The sequence below is a fragment of the Chiloscyllium plagiosum genome, chromosome 9 (assembly GCF_004010195.1).
Source record: "Chiloscyllium plagiosum isolate BGI_BamShark_2017 chromosome 9, ASM401019v2, whole genome shotgun sequence".
NCBI lineage: Eukaryota > Metazoa > Chordata > Chondrichthyes > Orectolobiformes > Hemiscylliidae > Chiloscyllium > Chiloscyllium plagiosum.
Genome location: NC_057718.1, coordinates 99,100,560 through 99,119,539, shown reverse-complemented (window position 1 = coordinate 99,119,539; position 18,980 = coordinate 99,100,560). Strand labels below are relative to the sequence as shown.

Here is an 18,980-nt window from a genome sequence, read left to right as displayed (position 1 = left end):
TTGCGGTTGCAGGGGAAGGTGTCGGGAGTGGAGGTTGGGTTGGTGGGGGGTGTGGACCTGACTAGGGAGTCGCGGAGGAAGAGGTGTAATCTAGGTAGCTGTGGGAGTGTTGAGTCGGTCTAGGAAGGGGAGGGAGGGGTCTGAGACGGAAGAAGAGGTGGGGGGTGGTGCCAGTGTAGCTACATCGATGACTGTATTGGTGCTGCCTCGTGCTCCCACGAGGAGGTTGAACAGTTCATCCATTTTTACTAACACCTTCCACCCCGACCTCAAATTTATCTGGACCGTCTCAGATTCCTCCCTCCCCTTCCTAGACCCCTCCATTTCTATCTCTGGCGACCGACTCAACACGGACATTTACTATAAACCGACCGACTCCCACAGCTACCTAGATTACACCACCTCCCACTCTGCCCCCTGTAAAAACGCCATCCCATATTCCCAATTCCTTTACCTCCACCACATCTGCTCCCAGGAGGACCAATTCCAATACTGAACAACCCAGATGGCCTCCTTCAAAGACCACAATTTCCCCTCAGACCTGGTTGATGCTCTCCACCGCATCTCCTCCACCTGCTCCTCTGCCCTTGAACCCTGCCCCTCCAATCGCCACCAGGACAGAAACCAACTGGTCCTCACCTCCCACCCCACCAACCTCCAGATACATCGTATCATCCTTCATCATTTCCACCACCTCCAAACAGACCCAAGCACCAAGGGTATATTTCCCTCCCCATCCCTATCAACATTCCGGAAAGACCACTCCCTCCGCGACTCCCTCGTCAGGTCCACGCCCCTCACCAACACAACCTCCACTGCAACCGCAAGAAATGCAAAACTTGCGCCCACATCTCCCCCCTCACTTCCTTCCAAGGCCCCAAGAGATCCTTCCATATCCGTCACAAATTCACCTGCACCTCCACACACATCATTTGCTGCACCTGATGTGGCCTCCTCTACACTGGGGAGACAGGCCGCCTACTTGCGGACACCCATACCAACCAACCCAACCGCCCTGTGGCTGAACACTTTAACTCCCCCTCCCACTCCGCCAAGGACATGCAGGTCCTTGGCTGCCTCCAAAGCCAGACCATGGCAACACGGCGCCTGGAGGAAGAGCGCCTCATCTTCCGCCTAGGAACCCTCCAACCAGAAGGGATGAATGCAGATTTCTCCAGCTTCCTCATTTCCCCACCTTATCTCAGTCCCAACCCTCGGACTCAGCACCACCTTCTTGACCTGCAATCATCTTCCCCACCTCTCCGGCCTATCACCCTCACCTTAACCTCCTTCCACCTATCACATTCGCAGTGCCCCTCCCCCAAGTCCCTCCTCCCTACCTTTACCTTAGCTTGCTTGGCACACCTTTCTCATTCCCGAAGAAGGGCTTATGCCCGAAACGTCGATTCTCCTGCTCCTTGGATGCTGCCTGACCTGCTGCACTTTTCCAGCAACACATCTTTCAGCTCTGATCTCCAGCATCTGCAGTCCTCACATTCTCCTATAAAAATAGGGGAATCTTCCTAAAACTATATAAGGTATTGGACCACAATTTTGGGCCCCTTTTCTAAGGAAATTTATCTTGCTATTGGAAGCAGTCCAGAGAAATGTAATTAGGCTGATACCAGGAATAGGCGGTAGTGGGTACCACAGATGCTGGAGATTAGTGGTGCTGGAAAAGCACAGCAGTGATTCCTGCTGAAGGGCTCATCACCATGGGTTTCATGATGAAGGGCTCTTGCCCGAAATGTCAATTTTCCTGCTCCTCGGATGCTGCCTGACCTATGCTTTCCCAGTACCACTCTAATCTTGATACCAGGACTGACTAGTGGGAGGAGATTGAGTTGATCAGTAGAGAGAATGAGTGTTGACCTTATTAAAATGTACAAGACTATTAGGGGACTTAACAGGGTAGAGTGTATTCCTCTGGGTCAATCTAGGATCAGAGGACATCATCTCAAGACATGAGGAATTTTGAGGATAGTGAATTTATGGAATTCTTTCCCACAGGGCTGTCAAGACTGGGTCACTGAGTATCTTCGAGATTGAGAGAGAAGTTTTTAAATAACTGAGAGTTGTGGGAGGAAGGTGGAGTTGAAGATGATCAGAATCTCATGATCTCAATTATAGAGCAGACTTGATGGGCTGAATGGGAGAAAGTGAGGACTGCAGATGCTGGAGATCAGAATTGAAAAGTGTGGTGCTGGAAAAGCACAGCAAGTCAGGCAGCATCCGAGGAGCAGGAGGGATGATGTTTTGAGCATGAGCTCTTCAGGGCTGAATGACCTGTTCCTGCTAACTCGTTATAGGCAATGTATTCCATTGCCTTAAAAAAAGCTTGTTCACCCCCTATTATAGATTATAATCTACTTGAAAGTACACTTTTCCAACTCCAGTGAACAATATTCCTTTGATAACTGTTCCACTGCATTGTGTATACATTTCAAATCTTGTTAACTTGTGTTTTTGGGGAAGGGGTGGGGCCCCACATTATCAAAACCTTACAATAAATTCCTAAAACCTTTTCTGTTCTGGCGTCGGGAATCAGCTGTGAGACACCGTTCTAGCCAAGTGCTGTAGATGAGCTTTTGTTTTTGGTAAATTAGATCTAATATTTAGCAATTAGTAACACACAAGGCAGTGTGAACACCAATTGATTATAATAACTTGGAAATTAAATGCAAAGTATGTGAATTTTTTATAGTGATGGTATCTGATATGAGCAAAGGTTTTCCAGTGCAGCCTCCTAGGAGGGTCGCTATTGGTTCACGTGCGTTTAATTGTGTGACAAACTATTTTAACGGCAGAATGATATCTTTATGCAGGACATAACTGCGATGTCTTGAGCTGTCCATTAGTTCAGTGTGTGTAGGTCAGAACTCGACATGGGGAAAAATGAATGGTGTAGCGACATCTATCTGACACTGACCTGTCAGTGAATCATCAGGGGAACATTTTAATGTAACACATGTCAATATTTGATGATTGATGTATGACCAAGTTGTTTTACAGTGTGGAATTTTGAAATTCATTCGGAGAATCTGGGCGCCATTAGCTGGGCCCACACTTACTACCTATTCCATAATGCCTTTTGAGAAGGTGACAGTGTTGCAATGAACGAAGTTGTATGTAGACCCAGTGCGAGGGAGGGAATTCCAGGATTTTGACCCAGCGACACTGGCAGAACGGCGATAATTTCCAAGTCAGGATGGCGTGGGGATTGGGTGGGGGGTGTATTGCAGGTGGTGATGTTGCCATATATCTGCTCCCCTTGTCGTCCTCTCTCAATGGCAAAGGTTGTGGGTTTGAAAGATGCTGTCCATAGAGCCTTGGAGAATTTCTGCAGTGCCTTTTGTTGTGTACGGGTTGCATCTTTGCTACAATTGATTGTAATCTTCTACCTAAGGCATTAAGAGGAAAGACCAACCCAAATGTAGTTTAATCAAAGACTTGTCGCTCCTTGTGTTTTGAAATGCTAAGCCAAGCTCTTGCGCTATTTCAGTGGATGGGATGGCATTTGTATAACGTGGACATTCCTCTATCTCGTCTTGTGGGGCTGGTGTGGACCTGTTGGCTTTTGTCAAGTGGTTCAGGTTCTTCAGATGTAAGGCAATGAGTGCTGACCTGTGTCAAGTTGTTGCCTTTGACAGTGGAGAAGTTTTGTAATGGAGCCTGGTTGAGGTTTCAGCTGATGTCTTTGTGCCCACGCCCATTCCACCAGGGATCGCTAAGATAGTGTGTTGGGGCCTTCCCATTTCTATTCCACCACTCACTCGAGTGTACAGTCTGGACTTACCGTTTCTGAATTGTTTTGCTTACTTTAGTTAAAACCCACCCGTTCCACTCTGCTGACCGTGGACCAAGTTCAGCTGGTCCTTTTTTCCGATTTGGCAGCAACCTATCCTGCAAAATGCATTTTGCATTGAAATGGAATGTGGCTTAATTAATAAATATTTGTCTTTGGTCCCAGCCACTGATTTCCCCCTTCTTTCTTGCTTCAGAAACAATTACATGTGAACTTGCCGACACCTTACAGAAACAGGAAGGTTTTGTTAGTGTTCATCAGCTTGACCCCACTTTATTCAGGTTGCCTACTGAAACACACTTCCATGTGTTGGTTCTAGACCTTACTGTTGCAATGTTCTTGGTACATGACTTCCCCCATCCTCTGCATACTTGAAGTCTCTTAAAAGCTGTTGCCTGCTCACTAGGTTACTGCAAGTCTTGTGCTACCGTACTACCCGTGGTTCAATTTTAAAACTCCCATCCTTGGTTTTTTGTTTCCGGATTCTCAGTCTTCCGGTCTCTAATTTCTTCCGGCCCTTACAATCCTCCAATCTCTGCACTCTTCAAACTGCTTCTGTTTTCCATTGGTCTGGTGTTACTCACTTCAGGCTGTCTGGGTGCTACCTTCAGAAGCATCACTGCCTCTTCTTTCCCCCCCTCCTTTTGTCAGCTGCTGTTTTCACGCTAGCTCTTCGGCCAATTGTCACCTGTCCAAAGATCCCCTCGTCCGGGACTGTGCGACACTACCGAGCGCTGAAGAGCAATACCAGCACTTAAGTTTTATTACTGCACTCCCATGGAGCATTTAGGACCTCGTTGTCAAAGGCGCTATGTAAACGTAGCATGTCTGTGGAGCCCTGCAGGTGATACCTGTGATGACTTTTTTTTTCTTCCCCCATTGTCTTGACCAATTTCTATCATCTGTGCCCGTCATTTCATAATGCAAAGCTTGAGTAACAAGCCATGCATACGTTTGATATTTGAGCTGTTTGCTTTTAGGGTTTAATTGATCCAAGCCCCCTTTTTTTTTGTGTCATCGCACTTTCAAAGCTAACTTATGATTATGCATTGTTTCCCATGTTGAATTGGCGTTTTGGTGGCATTAGTCAATGCTGTGATTCTGGCGAATGCTTTTCGAGGCTATGGGTTGGAGAGTCTAAGTTGAGTCTGTAGGTTAGGTTTAGTACTTGCCTGGACTTGTCTGGTTTTGGTTGTGTTAGAGGCTTTTTTTCCCACAGTTATCGGAGTGAAACTTCAGTTTCACTTGGCTTTGACTCTGACACATAATTAAGTCTCAGTCCAAAAATATTGTCTATCACACCTTTTCTCTTTTATTTGCAGAATTCCTGATTGCAGCTCACAATAGAGTTTGAGGCATTGTTGTTTTGGACTGCTGGTGTCAGCATTGTGACCGTCAACATTATTGGTTAAGACGTTAAAGCACTTCTCTAAATGGGGGGGGGGGAAATATACTTTTCAAACAAAGTGCTAATCCTTGCGAAACCAGAGTCTGGCACAATCCAAAATGATTTTCGTTTCAAATATGTTGTGTAGAATTGGGCTCTGTACAACTGGTCACTATTGCAAAATGGGCCACGTTTAGTGCACTTTGATGGAGTCTTTTAGTAGTTTGTTGGCAGGATTGCACGTTGTCTAGTATTACTCTTCAATGCTCTGTAGTGTTGCACAGTCCCAGTGCTATGGTGCCTATAGGAAGGGGAGAGTAGGTGTGTTTTGTTCCAGGATGGTTTCTCGCATCAGCTTTTGTTGTACAGACAGGAAAATGTTCCTTTTCTTCTGCTGTGGTTCATCGGATCTGCCCTTCGACACTTGATACTTGTGGGAGCAGTGATGGCCTAAGACAGACAAAGCATTTTGAAAGGGGTGCTGAAATGCAGAAGACCCATGGGACTCTGTTGCTCATTTACCTTGTCCACCTCAATGTTCTTCACTTACAACTGCAATGGGATGGTGGGGGTGGTGTAGAAAGGTGCTCAACCTCTATTGTGTTACGGAAATTGACAGCTTAAGTTTTTTTTTCAATCTTGCTCAATGTACAAAAAAAAATTGGGGAAGGAAGAGGGCTGGAAATGGAAGATCAAGTTAATTTTCAGGGTGAGAGGCTGGAGGATGGGCTGTAATGATATCTCTGCATTACGCTCCTGATTATATTGTCAGGACCTGTTCACCCAAAGGTCAGTGAGATTTTAATTAATATCATAAAAAGAAATCTGGCCTACCTCTCAAACATTGTGCAAAGATATTTAATCACTTTGGCTCGGTGAAGTGTGTAAATATCAGGGGGGCTGGGATTTTTTTTTCTGAATGAATGTCTTTTGAAAGAGTCTTGCTGTCACGCTGCTTAATTGTAACGCCTGTCTTTTCGTTTCCTCTTGCAGCGGTCATACACTTTGATTGTGGAAGCCTGTGACTACAATAACGATACCAGTAAGTGTCTGAGCTGACTTGGGTTACAGATTTGTGTGCTGTATAAATAGTAATAGCGTGTTCACGGAGACGTTTTTTTAAAAAAAAGTGTCAATTCAACTTAAAATCAGGAAGGCTGACTTTGGCACTGGAGAGGTGGTAGGTATACTTTTAATCCCTCCCCACCCTCCAATCCCCTCTTGACCTGGTTGAGAGAGAATTGTTATTTTCTGTGTGTGTTAGCTCATGATTTCATTTTCCTAATCCGACTCGAAGAAATAAAATGTCAATGTGTCACTGCTGTTCACACACTTCCACCTTCCGTTGTTAACCTAGGGTACGGCCTAGTCCTGGCTAGCCCCCCCCCAACCCCCGCATTCAGTGGAGCCCGTTCTCACTGCTGGCCTGCCTACTGACAGGTGGGCTGCAGGGGAGGGGGCTCTGAGCTCCGAAACATGCCTTACTTGGCGATGTGAATGTGTTCATGCTGCTGATGGCTGGCAGCAGGTGTTTGGGTCATACAGACCTATGTGGCCTTGACCAGCAGCAATGTGCACAACTGTATATCGTAAACCCGGTAATGTACAAGGGCCACGCATTCTCTCCAGCCGCGGCAGAATTCTCCACCGTCTGTGTCAACACTTGGCCCAGTTTAGGATTTCCTGGATTCCCGATTAAAGCGTGTCCATTTTAAAACAAGGTGTGCACGAATTGAAACGGATAAGCGTACCTGTCACAGATACGGAAACTGCCAGCCCCAGTCCCTTCAGCGCTCTGTCCCCATGTTAAATTGTGGCGTGGCAGGACAGCTCAATCCTGTTCATGATGGGATAGTTATGGGATCAAGGCCATTTGGCGCATTGTATCTGGGCTGATGTTCTGCAAGAGCCACACAGATAGTCCTATTGGCTGCTGCTGTTTGCCCATTGTCCTGACAGTGTTCTCATTGGGTGGTTATCCATTTGACTCTTGAAAGCTGCAATTAAGACTATAAAACACAGCAGAAAATAGGCCATTCTGCCATTCAATCATGGCTGGTAAGTTTAACTTATATTAAATCCCCTTTGACTGAAGTTTTGGGAAGTGCATTCCAGAGCCCCACATTCCTTTTTGTTGCTGTCTCTTTTTGCCAGTTATCTTAAATTAGTCCCTTCTGGTTTTCGGTCCATTGCAAATAGGAACTGGTTCCCCTTATCTCCCCTGCCCAGATCCCATCTGATTCTGCAAACTATATTTAATGTCCTCCTGAGCTTACTGCTTGTAAGGTGATCAATCCCAGTATTTCCAATCAATCCACACTCCTGAAGTCCCAGTGTTATTTGGGGTAGGGGTGGCATGTTTACAAAATACAGTATTGCTTTTCCATTTGAATTAAATTCTCAAGTTCTGCAGGGCCAAGTCATCTATTCACACAGTATATGGTAATACTCCAACCATCGCACATGTGTTTTCATTAAAATCTTGCTTTTTCACTTTGTCCTGTTAGTCTGGTCAAATATGGTCAAACAAAAAATGTGCTATTTTGTGGTTAAGGAAACCGGGGCAACCCATCCATCTTCTGCTCTGCAACATGAGAGTTGGTTTTTGCACTTTGGACTGTAAGATATCGGAGCAGAATTAGCCATTCGCATTGGAGTCTGCCACCATTCTGAGAGATCATGGCTGGCTTGATGATCACCTTCACTTATCTCCATTACCCTTTATTCCCTTCCTGATTTAAAAATTTGTCTTGTCTCAGCCTTGCAGGTATGTAATGACCCAATCTCCAAGTCCATTGTGGTAAAGATTTCGACCAACTTCAAAAGATATTCCTCTGTACCTCATGTTAAATGGGTGACCACTCGCTGTTTGGTCCTAGTCTGCCCCACAAGGGGGAAGCAGCCTCTCCATATCTGTCAAATCCACTAAGAATCTCTTAGCTTTCAATAAGGTCACCTCCTATGCTTCTAAACTCCAATGAGTACATGCCTAGTGTGTGCAAACCTCTGAAGAAAATCACACTTTAACCGGTACCAACCTTGCAAACTTTCTGTGGACTGCCTCAGTGCCAGTGCAGTACAACCTCTATTATCTGAAAATCAGTTATCTGAATTTATATTATCCATACAAGATCTCAAGGTCCCGTTAAAAACAGCATTAGGCACCTCAGCATTGTTATCAGTTAAACGGCATTACGAAGAATCAGCACTCATAAATTACCACATGTTTACGATCGGATCAATTATCCGAACAAAATATTCCCCGCCTGTCTCGTTTGGATAATTGACGTTTTACTGTATATTTTCTGATTGCTCTGTTCAAAGAGATTATTCACCTTTGGAACAAGTGGTACTTAACCCCAAACCTCTTGGTTTAGTGGTAGGGACACTACCATGTGAGTCCTTACAATACCAGTATGGGGGCCAGGTGTGCTTTGACCCATGTGCTTCACATAGTTTAAGCAAAACCGCCCCTACTTTTATACTCCATTCCCTTTTAAATTAAGGCGCACAGTCCATTTGTCTTTCCTGTTAACGAAGAACTCGAAAACTATCCTTTTGTGGATTTGATTTCCCTTTTTGCCATCGCACAAGCAAAGACCTAAAAGTGCGAAGCAATATCTGTGAGAGTCCTGTTTGTCGTTCACCTTGGCAGAAAGGCTGGTGAACCTGTGCCAGAGTTGTGGGGGGTCAGGGCTCAGCCCAGTTGGTCTTTGCAGCTGTGTCTGTTTTGTTGAAGTTTGGGGTCCTGAAATCTCATTGCTGATGGCCTGTGAAGTGAGGGAGCAGGATAGATACTGTCGATGTTCTGTACACCTGCCTGTTGTGTGCCAGAAAGGTCTTTGTTGATTGAGAGAGACATAACTGGTGGATCTGGGCTTTGGAAGAAACGTGGGACAAAAGAAACATTCATGAATTGTATTAGTTTGCCAACGCTAAGGGAAATTAATCTTTTTAAGCCTGAAATAATTTAAACAGGGCGTTATTTCAGTGTATGCAGCTAGGAAGCAGCTGAAGGTAGACTGTATTAACACACAGCAAAACAGTATAAATGAGCATACAGCAAATGCCACCAGTGCTGCTATAGTACACTACTATAACATTTATTTTTGGTTTCTGGTTTGCAAGTGTATACCTGTTCACTTCTGGAATTATTGTGTTATGTAAACTGTCAATTCATAGGAAACCCCTTGTAATTTTTTTTAGCAATATCCCTGGCCAAATGAAGTCCTTGAACATGTGGCTGCCTTTGGAATGTGTTGTTGTTCATTATTGCAGGGTTAGGCAATAATTCACCACACCCCTATAATCTGTTTATCATATTGATTTGGAAGCAAAAACTTCTCGTTTCCCAGTGCCTTGGGGAAAACCCACGACTGGCTGTTCCTTTGTGCGGTGTTATTTGGGTGATCTTGTGTCTTAATCTGATGTTTTATCATTGTTTTGATGGATGACTTCTGCAGTTTATCATTCAGGTGCCAGAAGGATGGACAATATAAATGGTTTACAGTGCTTTTAAACTTGCAAGGGATGGGGCGGCACAGTGGCCCAGTGATTAGCACTGTCGCCTCACAGCACCAGGGTCCCAGGTTTGGTTCCAACCTCGGGTGACTGTCTGCGTGGGTTTCCTCCGGGTGCTCTGTTTTCCTCCCACAGTCCAAAGATGTGTAGGTTTGGTGAATTAGCCTTGCTTAAATTGTCAATTAGGTGCATTAGTCAGAGGGAAAAGGGGTTTGGGTGGGTTACTCTTTGGAGGGTCAATGTGGACCTGTTGGGCCGAAGGGCCTGTTTCCACACTGTAAGGAATCTTATCTAATCTGAAGACAGAGTCTGTGCACTGCTTTGGCTATTTAATGGAATAATGGTCTTCCAGGAGTTATTAGGAGAAAGTGAGGACTGCAGATGCTGGAGATCAGAGCTTAAAAATGTGTTGCTGGAAAAGCGCAGCAGGTCAGGCTTATTCCTGAAGAAGGGCTTATGCCCGAAATGTCGATTCTCCTGTTCCTTTGATGCTGCCTGCCCTGCGCTTTTCCAGCAACACATTAAGTTCCAGGAGTTATTGTCAGGCCTAAAGACAGCAGGAGGTTAGGCCTGAAGCAGTTAACCATATGGACCTGCTAACTGGGTCTAGCAGCGTGAGAAAGCATTCTCATTCCAGCTGCAGTGTTAGCTGCTTCAAGCAGTAGTTTATAATCCGTGGGGCTGCACTTTACAAAGCTGCTATGGTTAAAATCTGCCTTGTGTCTGCTATTCTGAGAATCATCCCATGACTGTTACTATGTTGTCAGTCTGAAGTGATTGTCAAGGATCAATCCAACATGTTTTCCCTCAGTTTTTCATGCGTCTATCTATATCAAAGCATACTTTCATCCAATTCCTGTTATCGCAACAAATTAGAATGGTTTAATTTTTGCTTTTCCAATACCAGTATGTGCTAGTGAATGCAAATTTACTGCGTTTCCATTTATCTTGCGTATTACTTTGTGTAAATAGTGTCCCTTCAGCTGTGTTGTAGTTGCATCGCTGGTCTTTACAGTGAAATAATGCCCTGTTAAAATAACTTCAGGCTTTTAAAAAGATTGTTGGGCCTTTGGTTAAAATTTGTTGTGTTGGAAAACTGGTTACAATTCATAATGTTTCATATTTTGGCTAGTTCGGTTATCGGTTTGTCCACTCTCCAGTGGCAGGGGGCTGGCCAGATTTCTGCTCTCTCTCTGACCCAACTAGGGATGTACAGTTTGGCGCTACCATCCTGTTCAGACTCTGGTCAGGTATTCCAGATAAATCTTCCACTTTCTAACCAAGTGCCGCTGACATCAGGTTGAAAGGAGGCGTTAAGTTGGGTGTCTGAGACTGGAGAGTCTCTGTCAAATGTCTCGGATCTCTCCAAAGTGCCAGGCTGATGTGAAATATTATTTTGGCGCCACAATTTTAGAGGCAACCTTTTCTGAGTTTGTTTCTTTTTGAAGCCAGAAGTGACAGTTAATAATAGATAATGTCTGCGAGCCAATGTACTGTACCAGGTACTGATCACCTTTTTTTCCCCAAGAGGGGCAAAAGTGTAATTTACAATGTTTGCAGATGTGTCATTTCTGATGGTCCACTGCGGAACAGAGCCCAACATTCAAGCTAAATTTTAAGTAAACTTGGCCAACCAGTGAACGAGTTGGCTTCACTATCAATGCCAAGTGCTGCGAATCTCAAGTTGTGTGCACAACATTTTATTTTGTATTTCTAATAGCTGTGTGGATCTGTAACACTGATTTTAACCTGCCAACGAAGTCCGCCCACAATACAAATGTGGCTGTTCAGCCCATTGGGCCCCTGCTAATGCAGGTACGAGGACACAGACTGGCAACAAGGAGAAAGTGAGGACTGCAGATGCTGGAGGGTCAGAGTCGAAAAGTGTGGAAAATGCCAACCGTGCCTGTAATGGCTGAGGTTGCCAAGCCTTCTAAACCCCTCCCCTCACTCGAGGGACCGTGACCCCCGGGGTTAAAGCCATCGCCAGTCATGTCTCTCTAATGAGAGCAGCTCCTCGGTGCTCTGGGGCTAGGGTGACTTTGCCTACCCTCCACAATCTAGGGAACACGTGGCATAGATCCTGTTCAAGCCGAGTTATCACTTTAGTCCGTTTGTAGAATGGCTCTCCTGAGGTAGAGATGCAGCATCACGTTGAAGAGATGTGCTTTCAAAGTCAGTACTTTGGAAGAACATTTGCAGAGAGAGAGGGGCATTGAGTCTGTGGTTTTGTTACAGGTCCAGGAGATACCATAGAGAAGGCTGTTTACTCCGGAATGATTAACCCTAGCCACCAGTGGCAAACCCTACGACACAATGGTGCAGTCGCCCACTTTGAATACCAGATCAGGGTGATGTGTGACGAGCACTACTACGGCTTTGGATGTAACAAGTTTTGCAGGCCCAGGGACGATTTCTTCGGACACTACACCTGCGATCACAATGGGAACAAGACCTGTCTGGAGGGCTGGATGGGGCATGACTGTAATAAAGGTTAGTTTTTCTCGTTTGGTTTCCCCTGCCTTGTGTTTAAACCACCCCAACGTGGCAATGAGTTGCCAAAACCTGATTTGGCTGGGATGGTGACTTGTTATTTTCTAACCTTGAAATACTAAGTGCGTACGTGTGAACGGGGTGGCTCAGTGGTTAGCACTGCAGCCTCACAGCGCCAAGGACCCGGGTTCAATTCCAGCCTCGGGTGACTGTGCAAACTCCACACAGACAGTTTCCCTGTGTCTGCGTGGGTTTCCTCTGGGTGCTCCAGTCCCCCCCACAGTCCAAAGACGTGCAGGTTAGGGTGGAATGGCCATGCTAAATTGCCCTCAGTGTCCAGAGATGTGCAGGCTAGGTGTGTTAGCCATGGAAAATGCAAGGTCAGGGTCGGGGGCGGTGGGTCTAGGTAGGATGCTTTTCAGAGGGCCATTGCAGACTCGATGGGCCAAATGGTCTCTCCCTGCACTGTCGTGATTATGATTAAGTTAGGTTGGTTGGGAGCAATGAATGTGGTCTTGGTGACCAGCTTAATAACTTAAAAGCAATCTTCCTTTTCTGTTTTGCATTATCTGAAAAAGACCCTTCAGGTACTACATCTGAGAATTGCACTTCTGTTCTTTAGCTGTGTCCAGTCTTAGTGTTTTGTGTCTGAAGTGTTTATTCTCAGTATTGTTTAAACAGGCTGTGTTTTGAGTTGACTGTTCATAATGCCGGGGAGGTACTGGTTAAATCGTGTCTAGGTAAATGCCCATGGGTTGGTTGAATCTTAATGCCTGCCTTTTATTTCTTTCTAGCAATCTGTCGCCAGGGCTGCAGCCCTGAGCATGGATCCTGCAAGGTACCTGGGGACTGCAGGTAAGCAGGCTTGGCTTTCTCGAAGCACTGGGCACTTTCTGATCGGTATCATTGGCTGAGGTGATCTGGAGCGCTTGTTTAATGTCCAAAATTCCTCACTGTTATTAAAGACAAAAATGTGCATTTTTGTAGCACCCGTGCAGCCTGAGGGTATCAGTTTTGTGTCCAGCAAAATGTCACTGCTGCAAAGGCAGAAACACAGCAGCTAATCCATGCATTAGGAGCTCCCAAGGTCGATAATGACTAGGGTGTGGTCAATTGTGATGTTGATCTGAGAGCTGAAAGGAACGGGGGTTTTATAGAGAGAGATTTTCCACTTCTTACAAACAGGGCCATGGAATATTTTGCGTGCAGAGCCTCCAGTTCAAAGTCCCGTTCTAATAGACTGCTCTTCCTGACGCTGCAGCACTCCCTCAGCGCTGGGCTCTGTGTAGATTTTGGGCTCATGTTCCTGGAGTGGGACTTGGCCCCCATGGTCTTCAGACTCTAGGCACGAGCGCTCAGTTGTTAAGTGACAGCCAACACTCTGCTGTTGTCCCTGAACTGAGTGGGTAGCTGACTAATCTTGTTGGGTTCCGTCGGAATGATTTTTGCCCCTTTCCCTTCAATCACTGCACAGTCTCAACTGCTGGCTTCACCCAGTTTGCTGTCAGTAGAAATTGCAAACGTAGCTAACGACATCAAGATTATAATGCCAAGGCAAAAACAGTTGTGGTAACACTTGGCTCTGTAGCGTTGCACCCCAAGTCAGGTGTTTATTTGTTTCTTTATGGGGGATGTTAATATGCAGATCTGTTGTATCACTGCACCTTTTTTTTTTACATGTAACGCCAAGTTCCCCCTGGTAACCTGGGCAGCTTTTGTTCCTGAGCCAGCATCACTAACTGCTTGCTATCTTAGCACCTTGCTTTAAGCGAATTGGCTGCAATGTTTGTGTACAAAACGGTGACTGCATTTCAAAAATAGCTTATTGGCAGCACACGAAAAGAACTTTTGCAACATCTTCTGGATGTGAAAAGTTGTAATACAAGTTCTTCATAATAAAACTGGTGCTGCTTGAAAAGAAAATATTACTCAGTGACAGGAATATACAGGACTGAGGTCATTAGCCTACCACTAATGTTCAACAGCTGAATGCACCATTTTCCCATTGCCACATCTGGTGTCATGACTTTTATTGATTATCTCAAGCTGGGAAGCAATTTTGGATTTATCTCCTCCTCAAATTAATTCTAATCTTGTTTTGTTCCAATTCCTGGGTTGCAGTTTTGTCTTGGAGGTATGATTCTGTGTAGACTCATGAAATGCAGGATAGAGTCCTACAGCATGGAAACAGACCCTTCAGTCCAGCCAGTCCATGCCAACCATTATCCCAAAATAAACTAGTCCCACCTCCCTGCGTTTGTCCCATATCCCTCAAAACATTTCGTATTCATGTCCTTAATCAAATGTCTTTTAAACATTGTAACTGTACCTACATCCACCACTTCCTCTGGAAGTTCATTCCTCTCACAAACCACTTTTTAAAAGAAACGTTGCCCCTCATATCTTTATTAAATCCTTCTGCTTTCACCTTAAAAATATTCATTTCAGCCTGTAATCGCAGTTTTGATAGCAGGGCTGTCTTTGAAGGGCTCACTCCCAGTTCTAGTGAGGAATATGGGTGTGAAAGATTAACAGCATTTCTACTCCAGTTTATTGAAGTGTGAATGAGGGGATTGCTGCCCACCAGCCTTGATGATTGGCCGGTGAAATGTTGCAATAGTCCAAAGGTTGCATTGCTATACTTGGGGGGGAAAATAAATGAAGCATCGGTTCAGACATTTTATAGAAGAAAACTATGCAATTCAACCATAGTTTCAGACATGTTTAGTCATAGTCATTCCCGTACAGCATGGAAACAGACCCTTTGGTCCAACTCGTAACCTAATCTAGTACCACTTGCCAGCAGCTGACCCATGTGCCTCTAAGTCTTTCCTATCCAAATACCCATCTAGCTGCCTCTTAAATGTTGCAATTGTACCAGCCTCCTCCACTTCCTCTGGCAGCTCATTCCATACACGTACCACCCTCTGCGTGAAAAAGTTGCCCTTTAGGTCCCTTTTGTATCTTTCCCCCCTCACCCTGAACCTATGCCCTCTAGTTCTGGACTCCCCCACCCCAGGGAAAAGACTTTGTTTATCCTTTCCATGCCCCTCATGATTTTGTAAACCTCTACAAGGTCACCCCTCAGCCCCTGACACTCCAGCCTATTCAACCTCTCTATAGTTCAAACCTTCTAAACCTGGCAACATCCTTGTAAGTCGTTTCTGAACCCTTTTAAGTTTCACAACATCCTTCCTATAGGAAGGAGACCAGAATTACAAAGGTGGCCTACCAATGCCCTGTACAGCCGCGACGTGACCTCTAACTCCTGACCAACAAAAGCAAGCATACCAAACACCGCCTTCACTATTCTATCTGTCTGCAACTCTACTTTCAAGGAACTATGAACCTGCACTCCAAGGTGACTTATCCTCCAAGAATGTGTTTGACACAGAAAGAAACAGGTGAATAGGGACAGGGAAGTCTTACTACACCTGTATAAGTGAGGCCACATCTGGAGGAGTGAGAGGAGCTTTCAAAGGATAGAATCCCTTCAGTGCGGAAACAGGCAATTAGGCCCAACAAGTCCACACTGACCCGGAGTATCCCACCCAGACCCATTCCCCTACCCTATTACTCTACATTTCCTCTGACTAATACCCCTAATCTACACATCCCTGAACACTACGGGCAATTTAGGATGGCCAATTCACCTAACCATGTCTTTGGACTGTGGGAGGAAACTGGAGCACCCTGGGGGAATCACATGCAGGGTTTGCAAACTCCACACAGACAGTGGCCTGAGGCTGGAATCGAACCCAGGGCCCTGGCGTTGAGGCAGCTGTGCTACCATGCCACCAATTAAGCAAAAAAAATACAATTTCATTGGAGGTTCAGAGAAAATTTGATCCCTAGTAGGGAGGGATCGTCTTATGAACAAGGGTTAAACCAGTTGGGAGTCTACCCACTGGAGTTTAGGACGAGAGATGACCTCATCGTCTCATTTTAAAAGTGAGGGAGGAATTTTCTGAGGTTTGAGAGCCATTGGAACTCCGTGCCACAAGCTGTGGCGGCAAGTCCTGTTATATGTTTAATGCTGAGAAATTCTTGAGACGGAGGGAATAGAGGGTCAAAGGCAGGAAAGTGGGCGTGAGGGATGTCAGATCAACCGTGGCCCTGTTGAATGGCAGAGCAGTGTGGCAGGGCCAAATGGCCTTCTCCGGTTCCTGACTGCTTGCCTTCCTGATCTTGAAGGCCACAACATTTGTTGCATTTATTTAGCGCATGTGGATACTTGGAATCCAAGGGATAAACTGAGCAAAGGGGGCTGAGGTGATTTAGTCTGGAGAGGGGGGACGCAGGATTGCCAGTGTTTGACCTGGTACTGATTGTAGCTCTTGCACTGTAAAGCCAGTCAAATCTTTTTCTTTCCGTGACCGTCTGCTCTGAACTGCCCTCAAGTTTCCTTTGTCTCCCATGCAGCCCCCTGCTCCAGCCAGTAAATGAATGCCAACTTTAAATGGAGAACCAAAGGCTCCTTTAAAACAAGATTAGTCAGAGTGGCCTTTTTTCCCCCTTTGCTGCACTGTAGGTTAATGGTGAACATCTCGAATAATGAATGCTGCCCCTTTTCTTTCGTCCTGTAATATTTTGGTTGTGCTTGGCTTATTCGCAAACTAAACTTTAGGAAGTGGAAAAACAGAATTTTATTTTTAAGGCTGATGCTAGCAAGAGATGGGTGGGGAGGGGAGTTGGTCAAATAAAACACCCTTCGTTTCCAACGGTAGGGTTGTCTGCTTTGTTTAATTTTTGTCCATGAAGAGAGACACTTTCCCCAGAGACCATTTATACCTGTCTCCTCTGTCATGCGATTATGACTGATGCGTGCACAGCAGGCTTTTAACCATGTGGAAGTTAACTGACTAGATTTGTGCCTAAATTGAATCCTTAAATTCCCCTCAATTAATTTTTTTTTTTGCCTTTGGTTAATGTCTGTCTGGATTGAGAGAGAGCTCTTGTTGATAAACTAGGGAGAGTCAATGTCAAGATCGGTATCAGGAGAGGCAGGGCATAGATTTATGCTGTTGTCATCAAAATAAATGTCTAGCAGGGATTATATCAATTGAACCAGTGAAGGAAGTTTTCTCTCTTCCCCCTCTTTCTCTCCACCCCACCCCCCTCCCCCCATAAAGCTCACCTCTCACTCATTGTCTCAACATGCACTGTTGACTCTTTCCTTAAGGTGCAATGTTCCCACAGTTGATTTGCATAGCTGTGTAGCTCCCTGTATTTTATAATAGGCTCTTCATTTTCTGCCACAGCTGGTTGACCTATCTGTAGGCTAGAGGAGAACGAAGGCAGTCTGAGAAACCCAGTCCCTGCAGTGCCAAGATTTGTGGATTACGGAGCATTGCCTAAATGTCTACTTTTGTGGGGTTTTTTTTAAACATAAACTATAACCGGCTTCCGCACCTAGTGTTCCAATACCCATCTAGTTGGGTTTGTGCTCAATCTGTAAACATTTGCATTTGGCTCTATTTTAATACTGTTACTAGTGGAGCCACTTAATAATAAAAGATGCCAGAGTGGCTTGTGGCCTCGGTGCTAGCTCCAACTCTTCTTTCTGTTGGGGACAGCGAAGATTATGCATCTGTGCAAATGTGGTAGTCAATGAGAAACCCACGAGGGAACAATACCACAGAGGACAATTCTGTGGTGGGGGTTACTCATGATTAATACCCAATGTGGAGTCATTGTTTTCCTTTCCAAAGGGTTCATTTCCTTCCCCCCGCTTGTTTTTAATTTGTTGAGACTTTAAAGTGGCTGCTGAGCTGAATAGTGAAAGTTTTTTTTTAGCTTGAAGCAATAATCTGTTGTCCTCCTTCTCCTCCTCCCACCCCTGTTTTTATAAAGAAGTCGCTTTCATTAATGTAATGTGAGATTATACTGGACACTGACCTCTTTAAAAGATTGTGCTGATTTTATTTTTGACAATATCCAGCAAGGAATGCTCTCCAGAGGGATTTTAGCTTTTTCTGTGGAAGGAAGGGAAAGTTAACTGTTTGAGACTATAAACATTTAATAGTCCAAAGCTCATTTAAATCAAGCGAGTGCAGACTTAAAAATTAGTGTTTTGCAGAAGTTTTGCTACTGGAAAGTTAACAAATTGATTTGTTTTTTAAATTCCTGTAATGAGCTGTTCAAAAGTATTTATTGGGGAGGAAGGACTGATACCTATTTAACTAGTGTAGGCAGGTTTATTTCTGATTTATTAGCAGCTTTGGGTTAATTGGTCCTTGCCACTTAATCGTTGATCCCATGTCGACTCACTGTGTCTTTACAGATCACTTGTTTCCCACAGGATTAGCTTTTAAACACAAGTGAATTAACATGCTGTGGGTGGAGGCACTCTTAGACTTCTAACTAATGTCGTGGGAACTTTCTTAAAAGTGCTTTAAATTGGAATGATTTAATTTTTTTTCCTGTCCTGCAAATTGAGCACAGACTGGACTGTATGTTGGGATGGGACTGAACGGGTAAAGTTATAGACCGTTTGGAAAGCTTGCCCCTTATCTCTGGGCAAGTAAGATGTGTGTCAAAAAAGTGACCTTGCTTTTAGGTGCCAATGACCTAATTAGAGCTAAAGATTTCTGACTGGCATTTTGCAAGTTGCTTCCTTAGGCCAGACTGTATATCTTGTCTGTGATTTAGTGTGTGCATGCTGCAGCCTTAACTATCTCTTGCAGTTGGCGTTCGTAACGTTAAACCTGGGATCTGGCATTCAACTAACTGTTTGCAGCTCGGTTTCAGAACCTTCCCCACCAAATTCTTTCT

General features: G+C 44.9%; 1 protein-coding gene across 3 annotated transcripts in view; it reads left to right on the top strand.

Moving 5' to 3' along the window:
- jag1b (jagged canonical Notch ligand 1b) overlaps positions 1–18,980 on the top strand; it is a 57,118-nt gene that overhangs the window by 10,482 nt on the left and 27,656 nt on the right. For all 3 annotated transcript variants that reach the window (XM_043696622.1, XM_043696621.1, XM_043696620.1), the window contains exons 4-6: positions 6,186–6,234; positions 11,952–12,206; positions 13,001–13,061. In XM_043696622.1, coding sequence (XP_043552557.1) covers positions 6,186–6,234; positions 11,952–12,206; positions 13,001–13,061 — 365 coding nt within the window. The remainder of the gene's footprint in view (positions 1–6,185; positions 6,235–11,951; positions 12,207–13,000; positions 13,062–18,980) is intronic.